At 35.1% G+C, this 22,647-nt stretch overlaps 6 protein-coding genes across 6 annotated transcripts; 4 read left to right on the top strand and 2 right to left on the bottom strand.

The window, feature by feature from the left end:
- The first annotated feature begins 1,011 nt into the window (after nucleotides 1-1,011).
- On the top strand, nucleotides 1,012-4,683 carry LOC114164609 (ribosome biogenesis regulatory protein homolog). The gene is made up of 8 exons (XM_028049336.2): nucleotides 1,012-1,249; nucleotides 1,331-1,481; nucleotides 1,727-1,778; nucleotides 1,910-2,038; nucleotides 2,675-2,792; nucleotides 3,729-3,912; nucleotides 4,032-4,145; nucleotides 4,238-4,683. Exons 1-8 carry the CDS (start codon nucleotides 1,137-1,139, stop codon nucleotides 4,394-4,396), a joined length of 1,020 nt encoding a protein of 339 aa, XP_027905137.1. The 5' UTR covers nucleotides 1,012-1,136; the 3' UTR covers nucleotides 4,397-4,683.
- Nucleotides 4,684-5,191: 508 nt separating this feature from the next.
- LOC114164608 (oligomeric golgi complex subunit-like protein) lies at nucleotides 5,192-7,811 on the bottom strand. Its single transcript, XM_085666578.1, has one exon. The coding sequence runs from the start codon at nucleotides 7,650-7,652 to the stop codon at nucleotides 6,267-6,269; it is 1,386 nt and encodes a 461-aa protein (XP_085522704.1). The 5' UTR covers nucleotides 7,653-7,811; the 3' UTR covers nucleotides 5,192-6,266.
- Nucleotides 7,812-7,955: 144 nt separating this feature from the next.
- LOC114164607 (two-component response regulator-like APRR9) lies at nucleotides 7,956-12,502 on the top strand. The gene is made up of 8 exons (XM_028049334.2): nucleotides 7,956-8,365; nucleotides 8,897-9,058; nucleotides 9,140-9,270; nucleotides 9,426-9,536; nucleotides 9,912-10,023; nucleotides 10,108-10,507; nucleotides 10,783-11,554; nucleotides 11,852-12,502. Exons 1-8 carry the CDS (start codon nucleotides 8,182-8,184, stop codon nucleotides 11,963-11,965), a joined length of 1,986 nt encoding a protein of 661 aa, XP_027905135.1. The 5' UTR covers nucleotides 7,956-8,181; the 3' UTR covers nucleotides 11,966-12,502.
- A 975-nt stretch (nucleotides 12,503-13,477) lies between these two features.
- Nucleotides 13,478-14,798, top strand: LOC114164611 (Late embryogenesis abundant (LEA) hydroxyproline-rich glycoprotein family). The gene has a single exon (XM_028049340.2). The coding sequence runs from the start codon at nucleotides 13,979-13,981 to the stop codon at nucleotides 14,570-14,572; it is 594 nt and encodes a 197-aa protein (XP_027905141.1). The 5' UTR covers nucleotides 13,478-13,978; the 3' UTR covers nucleotides 14,573-14,798.
- Nucleotides 14,799-18,478: 3,680 nt separating this feature from the next.
- PSI-P (photosystem I P subunit) lies at nucleotides 18,479-19,892 on the top strand. The gene is made up of 6 exons (XM_028046828.2): nucleotides 18,479-18,757; nucleotides 18,913-19,037; nucleotides 19,159-19,245; nucleotides 19,342-19,404; nucleotides 19,481-19,518; nucleotides 19,608-19,892. The coding sequence occupies exons 1-6, from the start codon at nucleotides 18,601-18,603 to the stop codon at nucleotides 19,663-19,665; spliced, it is 528 nt and encodes a 175-aa protein (XP_027902629.1). The 5' UTR covers nucleotides 18,479-18,600; the 3' UTR covers nucleotides 19,666-19,892.
- Nucleotides 19,893-20,720: 828 nt separating this feature from the next.
- On the bottom strand, nucleotides 20,721-21,863 carry LOC114162418 (cathecol O-methyltransferase 1-like). The gene is made up of 4 exons (XM_028046289.2): nucleotides 21,795-21,863; nucleotides 21,400-21,710; nucleotides 21,255-21,319; nucleotides 20,721-21,162 (listed from the first exon to the last, which is right to left on the bottom strand). The coding sequence occupies exons 2-4, from the start codon at nucleotides 21,650-21,652 to the stop codon at nucleotides 20,866-20,868; spliced, it is 615 nt and encodes a 204-aa protein (XP_027902090.2). The 5' UTR covers nucleotides 21,653-21,710; nucleotides 21,795-21,863; the 3' UTR covers nucleotides 20,721-20,865.
- Nucleotides 21,864-22,647: the final 784 nt, after the last annotated feature.

Raw genomic sequence — 22,647 nt, 5'->3', positions numbered from 1 at the left:
TTAAACAGCTATCTTAGTAACAATCCATTACTTTGTTCTTATCTCAGTGCATTAATGTGGCGGTTGTTGGTTTATATTTGAAGGTTCAACCTAATTTGAAATCGCGCAGAGGCAATACTCAGAGAAAAGAAAATATTGAAATCTGTAATGATTGGGTGGGAAGATTACTGAGATGAAAAGGACAAGAATGTTCAAACTCAGTGCACAAGAATGATTTCTATAGATTGAGATCTTAACCTATCGAATATGTTGATCAGTTTGGGACTTCTATGTTGTTTGCTGAATCTTGAATAGATTACATAAAGTAACCTCATGCTTGCATTCGGTTGCTAAATCCAACTATAGGATATCCATGAACGATACCTCAATCATATGATTAAATAGATTAATATTCTTTTATTTGAATTTGATTTTTTTTATTCAACGTAATTACCATTTTATTTTACTCAAAATTTTGCAAGAAGAAATTGGTTGAGAAGATTGTGTTAACCCTATTTTGTTTTAATTTAATAATGATTGTTGGGAGATAAATAATAAATTTTAGCGTTTAATAGAAAATGATTTTGCTTTCCCAATGGGCTTTAACTTCCTGCATCCCACACTTTTTTCGAATATCCCCTAAATTTTTAAAATGATTTTACGTTTTATAAAAGTGATTTTCAAATATATATATATATATATTCTAATTTTTGGAATTAAACTTTTAGTATGAATTTTTTAAAATAAAATTTTCAGAAAACAAAAAATGTTTTTGGGAATAGAATTTTCAGAATAATTTTTTCAAAACACATATAATGTTTTTTGAAATGAATTTTCTAGAATCTCACATGAAATATGTAAAAAAAAAACTTATATTTTAATTTTTTTTATTATTGTAGTAGTGCTGTTAGTAATTGTGGGGTGAAGGAAGTAATAACCTACTTATATAATAAATAAGCCTGGTTGAAAACTGCGAAGGTTTATTATCTCTTTCTATTCTTCCTTTTATATTGGGCCTTTGTCGTGGCCCTTGGTTTCACTCCTTCTTCATTCTCGCGCTGCAACACTTCAGAACACAACACAAACAAACCCTTAAGCCGTTACGCACCTTCGACGCCGCAGAGGTTTGATATTGGTGTCATTTGTTGAAGGTGAAAATGACGGAGATGGAGATTGAGGGTGAGAAACAGCAGAAGTTCGATGTGGACCTCGGCAACCTCATGGCTTTGGACTCCAATCACACCTTCCCCTCTCAACCACCTCTTTCCAGGTACACAGGTACCGTCTTCTTCCTCTTCTTTAGGGTTTTTTCGTTTTTGACACTGTCCTTGCTTACTTTAATTGAACACAGGGAGGAAATCGTCAAGCAGTGTTTGCTGAAAGGCACCCACTTGGTTCAAGCAATCGCAGATGCTCTCTTCACCCTACCATCAACCGAAGATGTAGATGGCCCCCTGGTCAACTTGCCTGCGCCACTAACTAAATTGCCAAGAGAAAAACATGTAATTCCACACTCCAATCTTTATTCTTCTTTAAATTCAAAGCTTGTGTAATCTATTAACTGTGACTTTTCACTTTAATGCTTGTATTCGTGATCCTTGTTTCTATTGTATGTGTCTGCATTGCAGTTAGCTATGCAACTGTATTGGTTCTATGATTCTATCGTTGGTTCTTTGCTTCTAGTATTTTTTTGTTTCATGTCTAATCAGTTAAATCACTTGCTCATCAATTTTTGTGATGCTTTCAGCTGCCAAAACCTAAGCCTCCTACTAAATGGGAAGTTTTTGCCAAAAAGAAAGGTTTGTCTTTTCATGCTGCACATGTGACTCCTAAATAATCTTATGCTGTTTATGCATTCTGTGTTGGGCTTAGTGCTCCCTTATTTTATTAGTTGAACTGATGTATTTTTATTTTTGTGTTATTTTCACAGGCATACAGAATCGGAAGAAAGACAAGATTGTGTATGATGAACAATCTGGAACCTGGAAACGGAGATATGGGTATGATCGTGCAAATGATGAAGATGCTGTACCTATCATCGAGGCAAAAGAAACTGATGGTAAATGATCGAACATCCTCTTCCTCATGAACTGCTACCATGGTTCTCTTAATGGTTACGAATTTGGTGTAGACTGCAGACACTCTACTTTAAGTTGTCACTTTCGGGTACCAACAGAACCACTGCAATATGTTCAGCATATCATAAAATTTTAACATAGGATGGTTCATGGCAGACCTGTATTAGGTCTGTGTACTCAAAACAGTTCTAATGAGAAAAATTATGAATCAGAGCTATATCAGCGCATGCTCAATGCTTAGTCAAAACATATGGCTGGCATTGTGGGTTACCAGAGCATTAAACAAGGAATCTGTTTAATGGAATACCCTTCAGTCAATATTTCAAATCTTGAGGATTTTACTTTCCTACCATTTTTCGGTACATTGTTATTTTTGGTTATGGAAATTCTTGTATGTGATAATGTGGAAGTTAGATTGTGTTTATATGTCTATTTTCCAAACCATATAGATGTTCGTTTAGACCATTTATGTTTAATGTTGTTATTCTTTTGACTTCAACATTATTATCTTTTCATGAATATAAACTTGTAATTAACATTTTTTTGGGTTTGTTTTTAGTACACTGATCAAAACTATATGTATGGCATATTAATAATGGTATTGTAACATTTTGTAGATCCAGCAGAGGATCCTTTTGCAAAAAGAAAAGAAAATAAGAAGAAAAGAATTGAAAAGCAAGATAAAAATCGACTACAGAACTTGAAAGAAGCTGCTAAATTTGGTGCTTTACCAAGGTTTGTAACATAATGTTTTCCAGTTTCCCTTGAAGATTTGGTAGCAGGGAATTCTATTTGTTAATGTTCATTATAGTATATATAATTGACTTATAGTTGTGTGCACAATTTATTTCATGGATCATGGACCTTTGCGTTTTATTTTGGCCATTTGAGTCAATTGTATCTCACCTTGGACAGTTGGGCCATTGCCTATTTTCTTTTCTTATTCAGGAAATCTTTACTGAGGTTTCTTATGCTAAACTTTGCATAATCCAAATGATATATGCAGTTTCAGTTAGTGATATTTTTCTTTTATTTGTTAGGGCATCATCTACATTGGGAGGTGCTTAACTCCTTTTCCCTTATGAGTACCATTACCTAATAAACACCTACGTTGTACTTAATTTTTCAAGTGGGACCATGTTTTTAGTTTAGAAAGTGTGAAATTTAAATTTAAATTTGTACTGTTGGGACCATGTTTGGATATTTCTATTGGTAAAATGAGATTATTGGTGGGATCTATTTAAATTTTTTTTCAGAGGTACTGGATTAGAGAATGTGGGTGCTAAAATAAAAAAAAAAGTGGTTAATATGTAGAAGTGGATCCTATTTAGGAATCATAGGAATTGATACTGGGTTGGAGATGACGGCCTTACATGCTCCAATGCCGGAATTACTTTTACTGTTGTGGGTATATGATATTCTAGATGGAAAACCTTACCTTTGCTATTTGTGGCATCTCAACTTCATTTAACGTCTGACTTCATTTGGAAGCAATTGAGTAATCTAGAGGCTATTGTTGTTCCTCCAAAGTGTGCCATCTTTTGGCTAGATTGTTGTATAGTTTTGACCTTGTGTTTCTTTTTTTCTTTAATATATCTCTATATTATTTTTCTCCTTGCTACTCATCATATGTTCTTTATTGTAATGAAGTCTGAACAAATTATTATGCAGCCATGTTCAGTTGGCAGCTACAGCTTTGCCTATAACAGGAACTCAGGCAGCGCCCAAGAAAGTTACAAAGGATGAACTAGGTAATGTTGCAGGAATTGCAGCAACTGCAACAGCCAGTGGTGGGAAATTTGACAAGAAATTGCGGGGTGAAAAGCCTGCAAAACATGAAGGAAAATATCGAAAGGTTGTGCACTGTAAACTCGTAGATAACTGTTTCTCTTAGCCATGTAAATTGTTATATGGAAAAGCACCCATTTTTAACTAAATTGACCTATTAACTTCCATTGTTTTGTTTTCATCTAGTTCCTGCCAGTGGTGGAAGGAACCGGGATAGGATCACTAGAGAGGGAGCAAACTGAAAAAATATTGAACAAAATCATCTCCAAGAATTCTCATAACATACTAAATGTTGAAAAGGTACAGTAAAGTCATTTAGTGACATGGATTTGATATTTGCCCAGTTTTATTAACTTTTTTATTTTGTCAAAAATGTGCTCTCTGAATTCTAGGCCGTCACAGTACACAATGTGAAGAAAGAGAAGAAACGAAGGAGCGAGAAGGGGAAGGCTTCACCAGCTGACAAATTGAAACCTGAGAAAAAGTCTTTTAAAAAGGGAAATTTCAAGAAAAAGGGAGATTTCAAGAAAGGAAAAGGGAAAGGAAAATAATTTAGATTTTATTAAAACAAGTTTTGCATAGTTATCGGAAGCTCTATTTACTAGGTTCAAGTTTTGTAGCTAATTTCATATTACAAATTGTAACCTGAGAAAGAGTCTCTTAAAAAGGGAAATCTCAAGAAAGGCGACGCGAAAGGGAAATAGTTTAGATTTTATTAAAACGAGTATTGTTGAGTTCTTGGAAACTCTGTTTATTGGTTTCAAGTTTTGTAGACTAATTTCATCTATCTTTTGCTATGCATTTTATTTCCCATCTATATATTAAATTACGTCGTTTATTTGACAGCTTTTAATTTATCGAACGAAGGACAAATATTATGGATAAAATAGAACATGTATGTATTAACTGATTTGTACGGTATGTATAGTTACATCTTTTCATTTGTATAAAATAGAATTCAATATATAGTGTAACTAACGAAATACACAAAAGAAAACTTAAGTGAAAACGTAATGTTTAAAGTGATTTATTAAATAATTTTAAATCACATTAATTTGTAAAGTGATATTTGGACTTTGCCAGTAAAATTGTTTAAACAAAAATTAATTATCCAAAACACATGCAACACAACTTTACTAAATTAAGGACGTGTTTAGTTATGGAAAATAAATATGTGTTTAGTTTCCAAAATTTGGAATCAATTTTCCAAAAACTGAATCAAATACACCTTAAGTATTCTAAAATTGATTTGCAAAATAAAAATACAAGAATGTTCCAAATTGATTTTCCAAAAGAAAACCAATTTACACAGGATGGTCTGTATATATGCTTAATATCTCAGCCTCTCCGGTGGAAAATTTGAATGCTCCTTATTCTCTTGCCTTTGAAGCAAACAATGCAACTCATACAGCAAATTGTGAGTTAACTTACTAAACACCAAAAGTAGTAAGAACGAAGGTGTAATACTTATCGGATGAAAATTTAAAGAATCGGATGAAAATTTAAAGAAAAAAAAAATTTGTGAAGAGACCATATAAACGGATATTACAACTTCACAGCGGCTACCGCTTCTGGTTTAACACCAACCCGCATACCCAACACACCCCTAACCTCTCCTGGAGTTAATATCCAGGTCAAGAGTTCTAACCCAAGAAATCTAGAAGAATCTCACAAACCTTTTCTAAATTTAGAATCGTTGCCATTTGAGTATGGCGTGCAAACTCGTCCCTTAACAGTTCTGAGTCATGACACTGAAGTGACTTACCAAAGCTCTAGCATCTGGGTTAAACTGAAGACCGCCTAGCTAAATCTTTTCTGCATCATAATGACTTCAAGCCTTTTACACAATGAGGTTAATACTCAAATGAACAAAGTGTCATATCTGTTAGCAGTCATGCCACATTTGTCTCAACAGTATGGAGAGGTCTCTGAACCCATGGGTCATTCACCTCATTGCATACTCAGCCTCTAAAAGCTCATAGCTAATTGTTTCATCGCTGTCTAGCACTGGTCTTACTCGAGATGTAATGGTTGACACAAGTTGTTCTCTGCTAGCGGTCAAAGCTCGCTTGAAAGGATTGCTGCAATATGCCAACTCAGTCAGACAAGATTTTACGTTTTCTCTATCAGTTGGTGCCGGAAACACCTGCATGAAGTTCTTCAATCAGTCTGCAACTATAAACTTGTATGTTATATTATGACAACTTTCCAGTCGAGTTGCATAATTATGATTGACATTCAACAAACAACACCGTCACTAGAAAACCTTGGCTATCTGAGAAAAGCGAGCCCGATTCTTGGGCAAATAGTCGACGGGGCATTTTTATGTAGGTTATACACGTAGGAAAGTAACAAACATACCACAAAGATCCCACATGAATGACAGAAGGATGATTGCAAGTTGTAAGTCCTACATAAGTTTTAGAATACTCTCGTGGAGTTGGCTCGTATCTTCCTAATCAAGTAGTTCTCCAAACCAATGCCAGCATCGACAATTCTAGTATGTCCTTTTATTTCAATCTTAAGAACTTCCTCCAAAGCACCACTGATTTTCCCACCATCATCCACTTCACATATTACAGGCATTAAGACCATCCAAGTATCCACATGAGGAGCTTCTCCATGTTCAAGAGACTTAGTAAGAACTCCACAAGCATCCTCAACTCTACCAACATTACAAAACCCCTTCACCAAGGCGTGAACAACCGAAAAATGAGGAGAAAAACCTTTGCAGAACATCTCCTCCACATACTTACTAGCCTCATCAATCATTCCCATGTCACACAAGCCACTCACCAACGTACGATAGGACACGAGATTAGGCAAGCACCCATTGGCCCGCATGTCAGTGATAACCTTGCAAGCATCGTGAGCGCGCCCTTCCCTACAGAATCCTAATATAACCGTATTATAATGAACAATATCAGGATTGCACCCTTTGACCTTCATCCTACAGAGAAGCTTGTAAGCTTCCCTGAGCTTCTTCTTCCTACACAAGCTATTCAACAAAGTGGTGTAAGTCAAAGAATCCGGAACAAATCCTTTGTTGAGCATATCCTCCAAAAGATCAACAGCACCATTCACTTGACTCTTCCGACACAAGGCCTGCATCAAAATCCGGTAAGACTCGATATCCGGCACAACATCTCGTTTGAACATTTTGTTGAACAGTGAGTAGGCAATGCTAATGTCCCCATTGAGACAGAACGCGCGCATGAGAATGTTGTAGGACTTGGTGTTGGGTTCCACCCCATACCTGTGGGCATCCCTAAAGAGAAGGAAGGCGGAACGAATGTAATTGCGGTGGGAAACGAGGATCTCGAGAATGCGGTTAAGGTGTTTGGGCAAAGGCTTGCAATTGAAGTGGAGAATGTTGTAGAAGGTTTTGAGGGCTTTGTCGGGCAAATCAGCTTCTGCGTAGACTCTGATCAAGTAAGTGAAGAGGGTGGGGGTGATGGGGTGAGAATCGGATTTGAGGCAGCGGAGGAGATGGTCGATGAGAGAGAAGTGTTTGGAGCGACCCAACTTGAGGATGAGAATGAGATAGGTTGAGTAAGTGTGGCGGAAGTTTGGTTGGCGAGAGGCAACATCGAAGATTTCTTTGGCCAAAAGAGGGTCTGATTGGGAAGCTATCAGCTTCTGAACTCGAGTTGGTGATCCGAAAGGGGTGTTCCCGCTGTTGCTGTTGCTGTGAAACGCTCGTTGCTGCTTTTGATTTTGCAAGTAAAAGGGTAGCGATGGAGGGAAGAAGATGCAATTGGAAGCAACCGTGATTAGGGTTTTGGACCGAACAAAAACCCTCTGCATCTCTTCTTCTTCGCTTCTGATGGGTGACGGAAGCAGAAACGAATATACATAATTAACTCCACGTGTCACAGTGGCCACCACGACCTCTCAAATGTGGTGGCGCATAGACGACGTGGCATTTCTAAGAAGACGAATGCGGCACGTGTCTAATAACCAATGGTGGAGAATGGGCCACGTCGGAAGGGGAAACATGGCACGTTTAGATGGAGTGAGAGTTGAGATCTGAGAGAGTGATGAGATTCACGTTCGCATGTATCTATGCATGTATGTGGCAAGTGGTGAGAAGATATTTTGTAGGATTTTCGCGGTTGTGAAGCAAAGTATTGAAGGCGGTTTGAAAATTCTGAAATTCTCTTTCTCTCTCTCTCTCCGCCTCCACTCAATTTAGCAGACTTTTAAGATATTTTCACTGCTGAACTTAAGACTCAGCATGAGGTGTCTTCTTCTTCTTCTTCTTACTTTTCTCGCGTGCAATTAGGGTTTTGGTGTGGTGTTTTTGATTAATGCAGCAGAAGCAAATTGCTTGAGAATGAGTGAAGTGGTTGCGGGTGGAAAGGGTGTGATGCAGACTCAGGAGGAACAGAGCAACAATGCCTCCATGGTTCGGTGGGAACGTTTTCTGCCTCGGATGGTGCTCCGGGTGTTGCTTGTGGAAGCTGATGATTCCACTCGACAGATCATTGCTGCACTTCTCCGTAAATGCAGTTACAAAGGTTTTTTTTTTTTTTTTTTTTCTTTCATTTTCTGAAAGATATTGTTTAATTCTGGAGAAAATTAAAACCACCTTTATTTCCTCTTTAAACGTGTTTAAAGTAAACAAACGAACACAGGTAGATATTTCAATAACTGGCTATCAATCTTGTTTGTTTCACTTACGACTTCATGTGGTCCTTTTTCCTGCATGTCCCGCTTAGCCACGTAATCCAGGTATGAATTAGCTTCGCGAAGAACATAATTTACCTTCACTCTGCTGCAGGAAAATCAAAATCAATCTTTAAAATACTCAGCAGATGGCTCTCGGCCTAGGAGTTTAATTTGTCTTAACAGTTAGCTAATCACAACGTACTTGAACTAAATATTCGTTATTTGTTTTAATTAAATATAAAGTGTATTGTTTCATGCAAATGTGTATTTTGTGGTGGCACTCTGTAAGTTATTTCCTTCCACGTTAGTGTTTGAAAAGTGAATTTACCTTCAAGCTCAAGATGCTTATGAACTTCTTAATTGCAATTTTTTGCATGCAGTTGCCACAGTTTGTGACGGCCTAAAGGCATGGGAGACATTGAAGAACAAAGCATCTGACATAGATCTCATATTAACTGAAGTGGATTTGCCATCAATATCTGGATTTTCACTTCTTAGTTTAATCATGGAGCATGACGTTTGCAAAAACATTCCCGTCATAAGTATGAGTTGACTTGTTGCTGTTAGTAGTTAGATATGGCTAATGGACTCAAATTTGTTCTCACCTTCTTATGGTTTTGCAGTGATGTCTTCTCACGATTCAGTTAGCATGGTGTTCAGATGCATGTTAAAAGGTGCAGTTGATTTTCTTATAAAACCTGTTCGCAAGAATGAGCTAAGAAACTTGTGGCAGCATGTGTGGAGAAGGCATGTCGTACGTCATATTCTTCAATATTATTCTGGCAATGTTTTGATATTTTTCTTTTGTCTATTAGTGTGAACACTTTGACTTGTATTTTCCTTTTCTTGCTTCAATTCACGTTTTCTATACATATAAGCGGGTCTCCTTAAAATTTAACACTGCCACAGATTGAACTTGGTTTTGCTGCAGAAAATCATGCTGCTAGCAATGATTCTAGCGGTTCTGTGGCTTCTACACCAAAAAATAATGAATGCAGCGAGAAAACAAGTGAGGTTCAAGTAAGTTTTTCTCTCCCAGCCTCTAAACTTTCACCGAAATAACATGTTGTAATATGACTGTTTCATATGTCAGTTTCTCGATTTCAGTGTTAGGTGTGAAACTACAACTAATTTTTTATTGCGCTAATTCAATTTCTGAAGTCTTTTCATCACTTTCATTGCTTGGCATGAGTAACTTACAAAGACATAAACCTTGAATCCCTTTTCCATTACATGTATATGAAACCACTCTTCTCCCAACTTGGGAAATTTTTATAGGTTAGGCTGGTTTCATGATTTTATTTAGAAATTGCATGTTTTTGCCAACTCCTATGTAGAGAGAACTTGTACATCTCCATTTTTGAAGCTGAAAGTATATGCATGAAAAATATTCAGGATATTTCACAGCTGAAGAGTTCTTCAAATCTGAGCGATATTGGCACAATTAAGCATGAAAACTCTACAAAATGTGAAAGGGAATCAGATAAACATAATGACAAAGCTGGAGGTGCGCAAGTTTCCTTTATTTTGTACTTTTGTTAAAATCTTTGCCCTTATTTTGTTACTCAGTTACAATTAGCATGTATTGCAGCCAAATCAATATTTATATCAGAAGATGAAGTGTGCAACAAAACTTTTAAACCAACAGGCTTAAGGCCAGGTCAAGGATATGATTTCGGTGAAATGAGAAATCAAGATGAAGTTCTAAGAATAGAGTTGACCAAAACCAATCCTGAGATTAATGCCGATATTCATGGATGCAGTGATGAATTGGAAAGTCCGTCTACTGGGGCCATTGACTTGATTGGTACATTCAAGACACTCCCAAAGAGCACTGATGAAAAATGTTGTTTCAGTAGTGGTAACGTTTCCAAGTTTGACTTTGATACACAATTGGAACTTTCGATAAGATATTTTCCTGGAGGCTCATACAAAGCTGTAGTTGAGGAAAGGCAAATATGGAACCATTCAAATGCTTCTGCCTTTTCTAGGTGAGTTCTCTACTATTTTTGGACTTTTTCGTTCTTAATCAAGTACTAAAGATAGGTGTTGTATGAAATTTTCTTTTTCCTAACAATAATAAATTTAGCAAAATCAATTTTTCCTTTTATTTCTATAATCTGCTTCATACGTGTACTCTCTAGTGGGAGGGGTGGGACGACTTGCCTTCTATTTTTGTAGGTCAAGAAATCAGTATCAATTCTTGCTTTGAGCTTTCAAAAAATACAGATAATTTTAATGATTTGTGATAAAAATAAATTTGCAGGTATGGTAGTAGTAAATTGTTGCAGCCCTTTTGTCCAACACCATCAACTATCTCTGCACAATTAACAAACGTTAGTCATGATTCTCAGAAATCCCGTGAGTTATTTGAAAACGCATCTACTTCTCATCAATATGGTGCAAAAGATCAAATTAAGGAGAAAATCACCACTCCGGATATTGGTCAATCTGGACAAGTTGATCCAAAATTACCGAACAGTCAACTTGGATTCTTTCCTGCTACAGGGGTTACTTATGATCATCACAAGTCAACTGGAAATGAAAATGTCTTCCCCTCTATGCTTTATTCTGAATCAGGTGTCCATCCCATATGGGCTCCAAAATCAGTGTTCCAGAAAGAGAGTTCTCCGCTTCCCACTAGTACTTCCTCCCAGTCTAAGCCTCAAAGTCGCAACTCAAAACATCGTCACTGCTCTGACGATGCAACCCATGCTTCTGATAAAAATGTAAATGACCAAAGCCATTTAGATTTTGAGACAGGGGACTCTCCTGCTGCTAGTCAGACTGCTGATACCGCTCTTTACCATGATACAACAAATCATAATTGTAGTGGTGTATACAGAAGCATTGGCTGCACAAGTGATGGAAATGCTACTTCAGCTAAGGTAACCCAGGACAACCACGAAAGTTTCATTGATATCGGTCACCTCAGTCATGATGGATTCATAGGGACAGATTCTCATCGCACCAGCCAGCGAGAAGCAGCTCTAACAAAGTTTCGACTTAAGCGGAAAGACAGATGCTATGAGAAAAAGGTATTGCTACCGTGCTATTACTGCTTCTGGAAAGAGCTACTTCTGAAATATTTATGGTAAAGGCATTATCGGGGCGTCATGCAATTCTTGCTGCCATGTATTTCTGAAACTGCCACAATTTAGGATTTGAAACTTCAGTAGTTTAGCGTTTATGTTATTAGCGGGTCTAGTCAATTTTGAAATTCCTATACCATATTTTAATTAAGAATCTCACCATTGAAATTGTGATTACTTTCTTGTCTAAGTTGCTTTTGAAAGATCCTCGCAGCTGCTTATTGTTGGATTTTTTTTGCATAGGTCCGATATCAAAGCCGGAAGAGATTGGCAGAGCAGCGCCCTCGGGTGAAAGGACAATTTGTTCGCCAAGTAGACAGTGGTCTTCCGGTATCAGATCTGGGTGGTGATTCCTGAAATTATTTTCTTATGGCTTCTTGAAATTACCTTCATCACTGAATTAAAATTTAACTTCCAGAACTGATTTGCCTCTCTCGACAAGGATTAACTATAGGTATAGTGTGTCTGGTGAAACATGTTTCCTTTTAGCGCTGTTAGTATTTTCTTATGAGTGGTCATCTTGGTTGTCTTTTAGAATGTAGGATTGTAATTATTTAGTAGGATTGATTTGAAATTTTGATTTTACCTCGTGTATATGTTTCTCTATTGAATGCTAGTATAGGGTTATTCGTTATATAGGCAGTGGTATGCTTTCATCTTAAAGGATTGAAATAAGATGTAAAATGGAGTTATATTTTATATGGATTGTAATCTTTTAATATTTCCATTGATCATTTGAGCCCCCTTTAAGAGTACTAGAGTCTTGGTTGCACAATCAAGCTAAGCTAGTCAGCGTAGGTACATTGGTAATTTGCTTGAAATTTCTGTAATCACTGAACATTGGTAAAAGCACTTGGACCCCACTGTTCATGTATTTCATTTTTCTTTTCCTAATTCTTGCTAATATATTATTTTCAGATTCTATTTTTATGTTTTTAACTAATGCGAAATTTAATGTCTAATACTACTAGACTTCATGCTTAGATAAAAATATAGCAAACGATTTTCTTAAACAGAGTTAATGATAGATTTTAATGTTTTCTTATAATTTGGATAAATCAGTTTTGAAGGTCTTAATTAGGGCAGCGAAAGCATAAATAGTGATAACAGGTGTGATGTGTATAAATTGTATGCGACGCGTGCATGCCAGATGTGGGAAACACACCACATGATGTTGAGTTTGCTGTAGGATCTTGAGAGGTATGGTCCAAACGGAACCAAACGTGTGTATAGCTGAAGAGAAAACACATAAGTGTTTGATATCTCATCTCTCTTTCATTGCATGCAGAAACTGTTCATTTTTTAAGTCTAAGTTTATCCATATGTCGGCGAAAGGAGTCAAATTGAGGCACATCTCCTTTAGCTCGTCTTTCGGTTCCCTCTCCTCCTCTACTTTTGTTCTCTTTTGGTGCTTCATTTATTTTCCAGAGCAAAAACCAGACCCCATGAAAAAGAAGTTATTCTTTTTGTTTTTTTTAACATAAGCTTGCATCAGAAAGCAGTGAACTTTGTTGGTTCCACATTTGATTTTCAATATAGGTTTGACTATTAGCATACACTGACATAAGCACAGTTTCCTTTTATTGAATCAGAAAATTTACAACAATTCATTCATTCTGTTAAATCACTGTGATGTCAAATTAAATAAGATCAAGATCTACAGGCTTACTTTTCTTTACTAACTAATTTCTACCAAAAAACTTGGAATGTTCCCAATTCTCATTGGATTAATTTTATAAAGCAATTAATTAGTTAACTCATTGTTTTTATTCACTCATCTTCATATGACAGTTAAAGCAAATGCAATTAGAAGTGAAACGAGAGAGAAAAACACACATAAATAGCTAGGAGTCTGAGTGGGGAAAGTAAAAGACATTGCCTGCAAAAGAAGTGATGAGTAATCAGAATCAAAATGTACAGAGTTATATTCTTAGCAAGAGATAGGCAAAGAAAAGTGAAAGGGAGAACAAGTAAAGAAGAAAAAAATTGGATTGAAAGAGATGTAAAAGCACTCCAATACCAAGTGACCCAATTCCAACTCTCCTTTGTGACTTTTGTGATCTATCACATTATTACAGCATCTTTCTTTTTGTAGAGACTTAGTTAAAAACAAGCAATTGTTGGATAATGATTTACAAAACATGATTAAAGTGTGTAAAGAGTGAGAGTTGCTTATCATAAGAAAAAAAAACAAAATAAAATGAGACACAGACACAGACACGTGTATGTATATATGAAAAAAATATGAAGTAAAAGCATACAAACACTTTGCTCTTAGATTCCTCTCCTATATTGACCTCTCACTTCTTCCATCTTTTCTCTCTTCTTCACTGCCAAACTCCATAGTCTCACACTGCAAACAAAGGAAAAATGTCGAAAGACAAAGATTCGAATGATCCGAGACGTGCAGCATGCACAGCCATCACCATCTTCCTCCTCTTAGCAGGTGTTACTCTTCTCGTGCTCTGGCTGGTCTACCGTCCCCACAAGCCCCGCTTCACGGTGATCGGAGCCGCCATCTACGGCCTCAACGCCACCACCCCACCGCTCATGTCGACCACCATGCAATTTTCAGTCCTCATAAAGAACCCCAACAGGCGCGTCTCCATTTACTACGACAGGTTATCAGCCTTCGTCTCCTACAGGAACCAGGCCATAACGCCACAGGTCCTGCTGCCGCCGCTGCACCAGGGTAAACACACCGCGGTATCGGTGTCTCCGGTGATCGGAGGCACCGCGATTCCGGTGTCGGTGGAGGTGTCAAACGGGTTGGTGGTGGACGAGGCTTATGGGGTGGTGGGTCTGAGGCTCATATTTCAGGGCAGGGTGAGGTGGAAAGCTGGTGCCATCAAAACTGCGCACTATGGACTGTATGTGAAGTGCGATGTGTTGATGGGTTTGAAGAAAGGTTTGGTGGGTCCAGTTCCTCTCCTCGGAGTTACACCCTGCGATGTCGACGTATGATGGTTTTTTTTTTCTGTCTTCAATTCAGTGTAATAATGTGCAACTCTATTTTTTTTATTCCCTTCGAAACCAGAAAAGTTATGTATAGGGGTTAGTTTTTTTGCAAATTCAGTGTGTTAGAAAAGGTAAAAGTGAAAGAATTTCCCAAGTTGCAGTGTACGAGGTTATGTTTTTATTAATTTAGAGGAACCAGGATGACAACGTGTTTCTTCTCTTGCTTCTCAAATTGTTTGTGAATGGAGTTTCTTCAACTGTGTTGCAATGGTTATGGCACTTGGTGCAGCAAAGTAAGGCATTAGCCTAAGTGATCTATAAAGTTCTATGCTTTTGTAAAGCCAAAAGTAAGCGTAATCGGTTACATAGCATTGATATTTTGATCTCTGGTTAGAAGGGGGAAAAAATGGTGCTAAAATTTGCAGGCCATGTGGGAATAGAAGATTTGGATATGTAGACTCTAAAAACTGGAGAATTATGTTGATATGAAGTGAAGTTTTGTTGCAGAAGGCAGTTAACTTTCATGGCTCCACATGAAGCAGGGCTTAGAATTATCCCTTCAGCATTTGCATCTGCTGCCATAGACAAGTGAGGAGTGGTGTTTTAGATATTGGAATGAGTGCATTGTTAGATGAACAAATAGACAGATTAAATAATCATTTGAAACTCACCAACTATTTCATAACCCATTTTTTAAAATGATCATTAAAAAATGAGTTTTTGTATTTGAAAACAGAAAAAAAAAATTAATAAAAATATAGTGAGTCTAAAAAATTACTAGATGTGAAAGTATCATGGTCCAATGATAAACAATTAACTATCATTTTTGGTTATTCTATTTACATACTTCAAATAATATATGCAAATTAAGAAATATAAGTAATATTTTTTATCGGATTATATTTTGTCGTACTAAACATGTTTTCAATGTTTCTAAAATTAATAGGTTTTGATTGTAGTATTTATAAAAAAAAAATCATTTTTATCTTTTAAAATGCTGAAATTTTACTTTGTATAGGTTATTGTGTGATGCTTTGCTTTTGACTTATCTGTTTACCAAAAGGACAATTCATAATCTTAAATAAAATCAACAACTAATGTATGGGATACAATGTCAACATCGATGCATCAGAAAACCTTGATTTCTAAATTAAATATTAGTTATTTGTTTTAAAATAAATTTTAAGAATAAAAAAGTAATTCATAGTTTAGAAGAAGTAAACTTAAAAAAAAAATTACAAGGATGAAATTTTTAAAGGGATTACAACTAATCATTTTAAATTTTAGAGAGACAAAATAAAAATAATTTCTCTATTAAAAAAACCACTTATTCTATAGTAACTAGAAATATAATTAAATACATATTTATTTAGTATCACTAACTTTATAATATGCATAGTAACCTATTGCTTTAATACTTTTAAAACTTAATTATAAGCTATGATTAAGAAAATAATATTTAATATATTGTCCTAGAATTTGAAAATCAATAGTATTTCCCCCAAAAGTTAGGAATAAAAATAAAAAGAAATAATAGATAAAGATGAAAGTTTAATTAGAATATAATAATTAATTATAATCTCTAATGAATAAAAAGATAGGTGATAAAAGAAGAATGTTATAAATTCTAAGGCAGTGAATGGTGGGCATAGCATCTATGAAGCTTCCTCTCTAATGGAGTTTGATTTTGAGAGTGAAGTTTGGTGTGAAGGTATTGGATTCCCTTTTATGTGATTGATTAGTGCATAGTGGAATGAAGAACCACAACTTAGTAGGCAAAGGAATCACTTTTTCAATGTAATTCTTATTCAAGCTTCAACAAACCAAACACATTATAACTTTTTTCATAATCTTTCATATCTTCTGCGAAAGTGTTCTTTCTGCAAAGTTTTAAAAGTTGGATGTTAGAATCAAATTTTGAAAGTTAAGTAGGAAAGTGTACCATTCAATTTTCATCCCATATCAATTATCTATGGTGTTTTAAAGTTCTACATTAAAATATGTGAAATTTTGAAAGTTAAACAATAATATACGTAAATAAAATAGTTGAGCAGCAAAACTTCTGTGATTTAATTTATAGGGTTAAATATGTTTTTGTCCCTCAATTTGTAGTGAAAATTGGAATTAGTTCTTCTCGAAAATTTTAGTCCAATTTAGTCCCTTAACTTTAAAACTGTGAGGATGTAATCATTTCCACCAAATTTTGTTAAATTTATATTTAACGTTTTAAATGTATTTCATGATAGTATTCAAGTTGTAAACTCGTTTGAGATGTAAAATAAACTTAACAAAATTTGTTTATAAGGACTAAATTCACGCAATTATAAAACTGGAGGACTAAATTGGACCAAAGTTTTAGAGATGGACTAATTCCAGAATTTACTAAAAGTTAAGGGACCAAAAACATATTTAACCCTTAATTTATATATAATTTTAGTGTTTAAAACATACTTCTTTTTAGTCGGTTTTAGTTAATAAAATAGTTTACGTAAAATTTTGGTAAAAACTAATCACATGCCACACTAACTAATCCATTTAACATGCTACCTTACATGTTTTTATAAAAATATGCAACAGTTAAACATTATTATAAAAATGTATATTTAGATTTTTCTGTTTACGAGATTATGAGTAAAGAACAATTGATCTATATTTTTATATGTAGGAAAATTATTTAATTGTCATTTTACCAATGCTTGTTTTGTTTTCATTTATTTAAGATCAATAAGTAATAAATTATGTATAATATTATAATTGATTAAAAATACATACTTGTTATTTTAAAAACATGAAAATGTATACAAAAATGAAAGTAACAAAAATAAAATCTTAAATATTTTTTTATACGTACCAATCTATAAAAGAACAGGACAAATATTCGCATAATTAATGAACATGATTTTTTTTTTATCAGCACTAATGAACATAGTCTAAAAGCTTAAAGTAGCTATTTCCAAAAGTGAATAAAAAGAATAAAACATCAATACATTTTATGATGTAACTTGCATAGACAATTTTGATAATCCTAATTATTTATGTTAAAGTTTATAAAAATTAACTTTTTGATAACTCATCAGTAGCATACATAGTATTGGTGAAACTATATCAGCTTTATCCTCTCTTTTTGTTTCTGTCATTCTGAGGTGCTAAATTGATTATGGGCTCCAACAAATAAATAACTCAACAAAATCTACTCTGGATTTTACTTCCTGTAGCCCCACAGTTTCTTTTGTGGACTCCCTCAAAATTTCAAAATATGATTTTACTTTTCGTAAAACTGATTTCAAGATTATATATTTCAGAATAAACTTTTTTGGGATAAAATTTACGAAACAAAATTTTTAAGATAGAATTTTCAGGACTTGTGAAATGCATTCTGAAACAAGATTTTAAGAATAGGATTTCTAGAATAAGCTTTTCAAAAATTGCATATAATACCTTTCGAAAAGAATTTTTCGAAATATTTCTATATCAAATGTGTCTTGGAAAGAATTTTCCGAAGCAAGTTTTTTTTTTTTTAGTTTTCTCTTTTCTTCCTTTTTTTTTTCTTCCACTTAATAGTGCAGTTAGTAGGGGGTGTAGTTAGTAATTGTGGGGATGCAGGAAGTAATAGAGTTTTCCTTTCTTTTCAAGTTTGTTTGAGGCTGTGGGAGTTGTAGGACTAAAGTTTGGATTTTTTATTAGTTTTAATTTCACCATAATAAGATATTTTGGGAAGCTGTTTTTTCACATTTTAGATGAAAGATATTTTTGCATGATGATTGTAAAGAAAGTGTTAGAGTTGGAAAAACCATAAAAGCCCTATCCAAGAAGCCATGTCATGACACTATCCAGAATGAGAAGAAATGAGTGGTTCAGCACTTCAAACTGTGGCAGAAGCACTTCCACACTCCTTTCCCACATTATCAAACACCATTCACATTCATATCTATGCCAAAAAAATTACAAAACACGCCAAATAAAATATCTCAACAACATAATCTATATTCTTTCCCTGCTCGCCTCACAATCCTTCATACCACACTATACTTGCAATGGCCTCAACCCTCTCTTTATCCTCTTCCTCCACCCTTGTTGATGCCAAGCCTCCAAGGCAATCACCGGCTTCTTCCCCACAATGTGTCACCCTTCCCACTCTTCCTCCACCACCTCTGCACTCTCACACTCGTCCTGGGAAAACCGCTGCTTTCTGTAAGTCATTTATCTCAAAACCTTTCTCAGATTTCACAAAAATATGCAATGAATGGAAGTCTCAGGTTGATCATGCTCATCGATCTATGAATCATGGATATATTTCTAGCCTTGCTTCTTCAGTGTTATCAACTTTTAAAGTTTGAGTCTTTCAGGTCGCAGGATTGCTAGAAATGTTATGGGAATGGCCACCACGAGAGAGGCACCAGCAGCAGAAGTTGCCACAACTGAGGTTGTTTTTGCTGAGACGCCAGAGATTGTGAAGACTATTCAAGAAGCTGTAAGGATCTCAAATTATCTGATCAAGTAACGAACTTGTGCTAATTACAAAAGGGTAATAATGCATGTGAAGTTGCTATATATTGTGTTTCTGACTTTACTAATTAACGTTGGGTACGTAGTGGGAGAAAGTTGAAGATAAATATGCAGTGAGTTCACTGGCCGTAGCTGGTGTGGTTGCATTATGGGGCTCTGCAGGAATGATCTCAGTATGTTATTTTTGAATACTGATTACTGTGTTTTGTGCTGCCATCAAATGCATTATCAAATGCATTAACATAAGCAATGATTGTTACTTGTAACAGGCAATTGATAGGCTTCCTTTAATTCCTGGGGTTCTTGAGGTTGTAGGCATTGGCTACACTGGGGTAAGTTGATGAAACTGTTTTAAATTGAAAATGATGATGAATAGTATTTCATCTTCAATTTGTGTTTTCTTTGCAGTGGTTTGCTTACAAGAACCTAGTTTTCAAGCCAGACAGGTAGAGGCAGATTGTGTTGATAATAATTTAGTATGATTTGGTTGCATGAATTAATGAAGTTGATGTCCATAATGTGGTTGGTGTTACAGGGACGCTTTTGTAAGAAAGGTAAAAGAAACATATAATGAAATAATTGGGAGCAGCTAAAGCAGTGAGGAATTGGTGCTTAGATGCATTAGAGATCTGTCTTGCAGCATTTTTCGTTGAAGATGCAACCGTGCTTCATTTTGTCCCAATAAGCTTCTGACCATACTTCATCCCATGTAATTTATAATCTAGCCTCAAAAATAAATGTAATCTTTTTAATCTATCAAATCTACTTCAACATGTAAACATTTCTTCAGTTATATATATAGATATTATCCCTTTGTGAATTTCAAAGTTAACATTTTACTTCAGTTAATGCATGAATGCATGACTTTGAAGGATACCTTATCATTTAGACCATTTCATTTTCTGCGAGACCTATATATGGTTAGCATCTTGCTAAAATAACTTGTAAAAGAGAGCATCAACACAGTATATGAATCTTAAGTCACTTCTAAAATTGAAGCAAATGGAGCTTAAGACAAGGCATAAAGCAGAAAGGGAACATTTGGAAATATGTAAGTTACCATTATATATGTCACATCAAATTAGACTTCAATGGACATTATCATAACCTTCATTATTCAAAGTATGAAACTTAATGTTATTAGAGGTGTAAAAAGATACTCCTCCAATCTCTCATATATATATATATATATATATATATATATATATATATATATATATATATATATATATATATATATATATATCACCTGATATATACTTTGAAACATTGACGCATCATATTAAAATGATTTAAATTTTGACACATACCTAAATTTTAATAACCCAATTTAATTTTTTTTTAAAAGAAAATAGGAACTTAAGTAAAAAATAAATATAATTAATAGACCAAAACAAATTAAAGACATAAATTAGGGACTAAGTTTGTAATTAAATCCTAAAAAAATATGATTATTATTTCATGTAACGTACTAAATAAAAAATATACAATTAAATTTATGTTACAAAATTTTTAATTTGACTAGCTCATTTTGGCAACGTTTTAAACTAAAACATAAAGTAATTAAGCCAGTTTTTGAACTTCTGCATGTTCAAATTTATAAATCCTTTTATATCTATAAGTTGACCTAATTAATTAAAAACATAACTTGACCACCTTATTTAAAAGCCTGTTTAAAGGAAAAATGTTTCCAAGCAACTTATGATAATATATTATTCATGGAGACTATCTTATGAGCACTATAGTTTCCCTTGTTCTGTGATAGAACTTCACATTCTGCATAATAACATTGATTACTTGTAGAACTCCATAACCCAGGTGCCACATACAGAGCATATGAATCTGACCCCACTGAACCCAGATGCTTCTGCCAATTCTATCATTTGTTGGCGTGTTCGCTCTTTCCCTCCTGGGTTTTGAGTCATCATTATGAGATCAGATCCCAAAGCACCCTTCGCAGTAACACTTGTCTCAGCCACCATCGACACAATTGACTCCACCACAATAACTTTTCCATCATCACCAATCCCTTTGTAGCAATTCTTCAACACCTTCACGCAATGTTCATCACTCCAATCATGAAGTACCCACTGAAATTTTTCATCCACCAAGTTATCATGTCAATCAATCGTCTCATAAACATATCAAAAATCAACATTTAGATGCATATATACCCACCCACCTTCATAAAAATGGCATCTCCTGAAGGAACGCTTTCAAACATGTCTCCTCCCACATGCTCCACACCTGCAGATTAAACACCTGTGAGTTTATCATTTTGGTTTGTCAGAGTTCATCATAGATGAAGAATTGGAGACAATCAATACCTGGATGGAGAGGGGCATTTTCGACCACATGAGGCAAGTCAAAATTAATAGCCTCAATGTGAGGGTATTTGGATTTGATCAATTTGAGGTTGACCCCATAACCTCCACCAACGTCGACGAGCCTAGAGACATGCTCAAAACCATCGTATAACTCGAGAATCCTCTTCATAATCACAGTGGTGAGGCCTATCATACCTTTGTTGAAAACCTCGTTAAACCTGGGATCCACACGTGGATATTCGAAGGCATGCATGCCATGGGCCCTGTCGAATGCTACACCCCCTTCTAGGATTGATCCTTTCAGTTCGCTCCTGAGTCAACACCACCCCAGAACTCAACAACTGAAAAGTAAGAAAAGATTTATGTTGCAGGGAATAAGGGTGAGAAAAAGTTACCAGCTTTTGTAGAAGACCTCGTCCAGAAGCAATTTGACGGAGGATCCCAGTGATACACCTGGAGGATCAGTCACAAAAAAATTGGAAGCAGGAGAGAGTAGAACCTCTGAGGGTGTGGTTCTTGTTGAGGGATAGAACATGATAACAGAGAGTGACTAATCAAAATATTAAAGTATAATGCAAATTCTAGAACAATCTAGAAAAATCTAAGATAGAGTTGTTGAAATGTAAAAAAACTTCTAGAGTATTGGAGAAAAGTCTAGGATAGAAAGAAAAATCAAGAATATTTAATTATGTAGAAAAATCTAGAAGTATTTGAATTAGTTCTAACTAGGAGTTTCTAGAATAATCTATGGGTCTATAAATATCCATGTATACTACCATTTTGTAACATGAAGAACAACTAACACAATATCCAATACAACTGCTCTCAACTACAAAATACACTTCTCCAACTACTACTTTCACACTCTACTATCCACACATTTTCTCTATCCCTTCAACTATCCCTTTAACAACCTTAAAATACTAACAGTGGTACCAGAGCTACGTTCGATCATTTATTGGGCGTAGAAAAATTACTCTATTGCTTTCAAAACCTTCCTTCTATACTTCCAAAAGAAGAGAGTTTTTGCTCTTAATCTATGGCTTCTAACATTGTTCACTTTTCTTCAGTCCTCCTACCAGTTTTTACCGGTAAAAATTTTGACCTTTGGAAACTTAAACTAAAGACATATTTTATCTCACAAAAATTGTGGGATATTGTTCAATCTGGTTATACAAAACCAGATAATATTGAGACTCTATCTGAGGAGGAACGGAAAAAGCTAGAAGATTTTGAACAAAAGGATGC

This window comes from Vigna unguiculata, chromosome 9 (genome assembly GCF_037176805.1).
Source record: "Vigna unguiculata cultivar grain cowpea cultivar isolate G323 ecotype 2 chromosome 9, ASM3717680v1, whole genome shotgun sequence".
NCBI classification, from domain to species: domain Eukaryota; kingdom Viridiplantae; phylum Streptophyta; class Magnoliopsida; order Fabales; family Fabaceae; genus Vigna; species Vigna unguiculata.
Note: the sequence above shows the minus strand (reverse complement) of the source record. Positions and strands in the feature narration are given on the sequence as shown.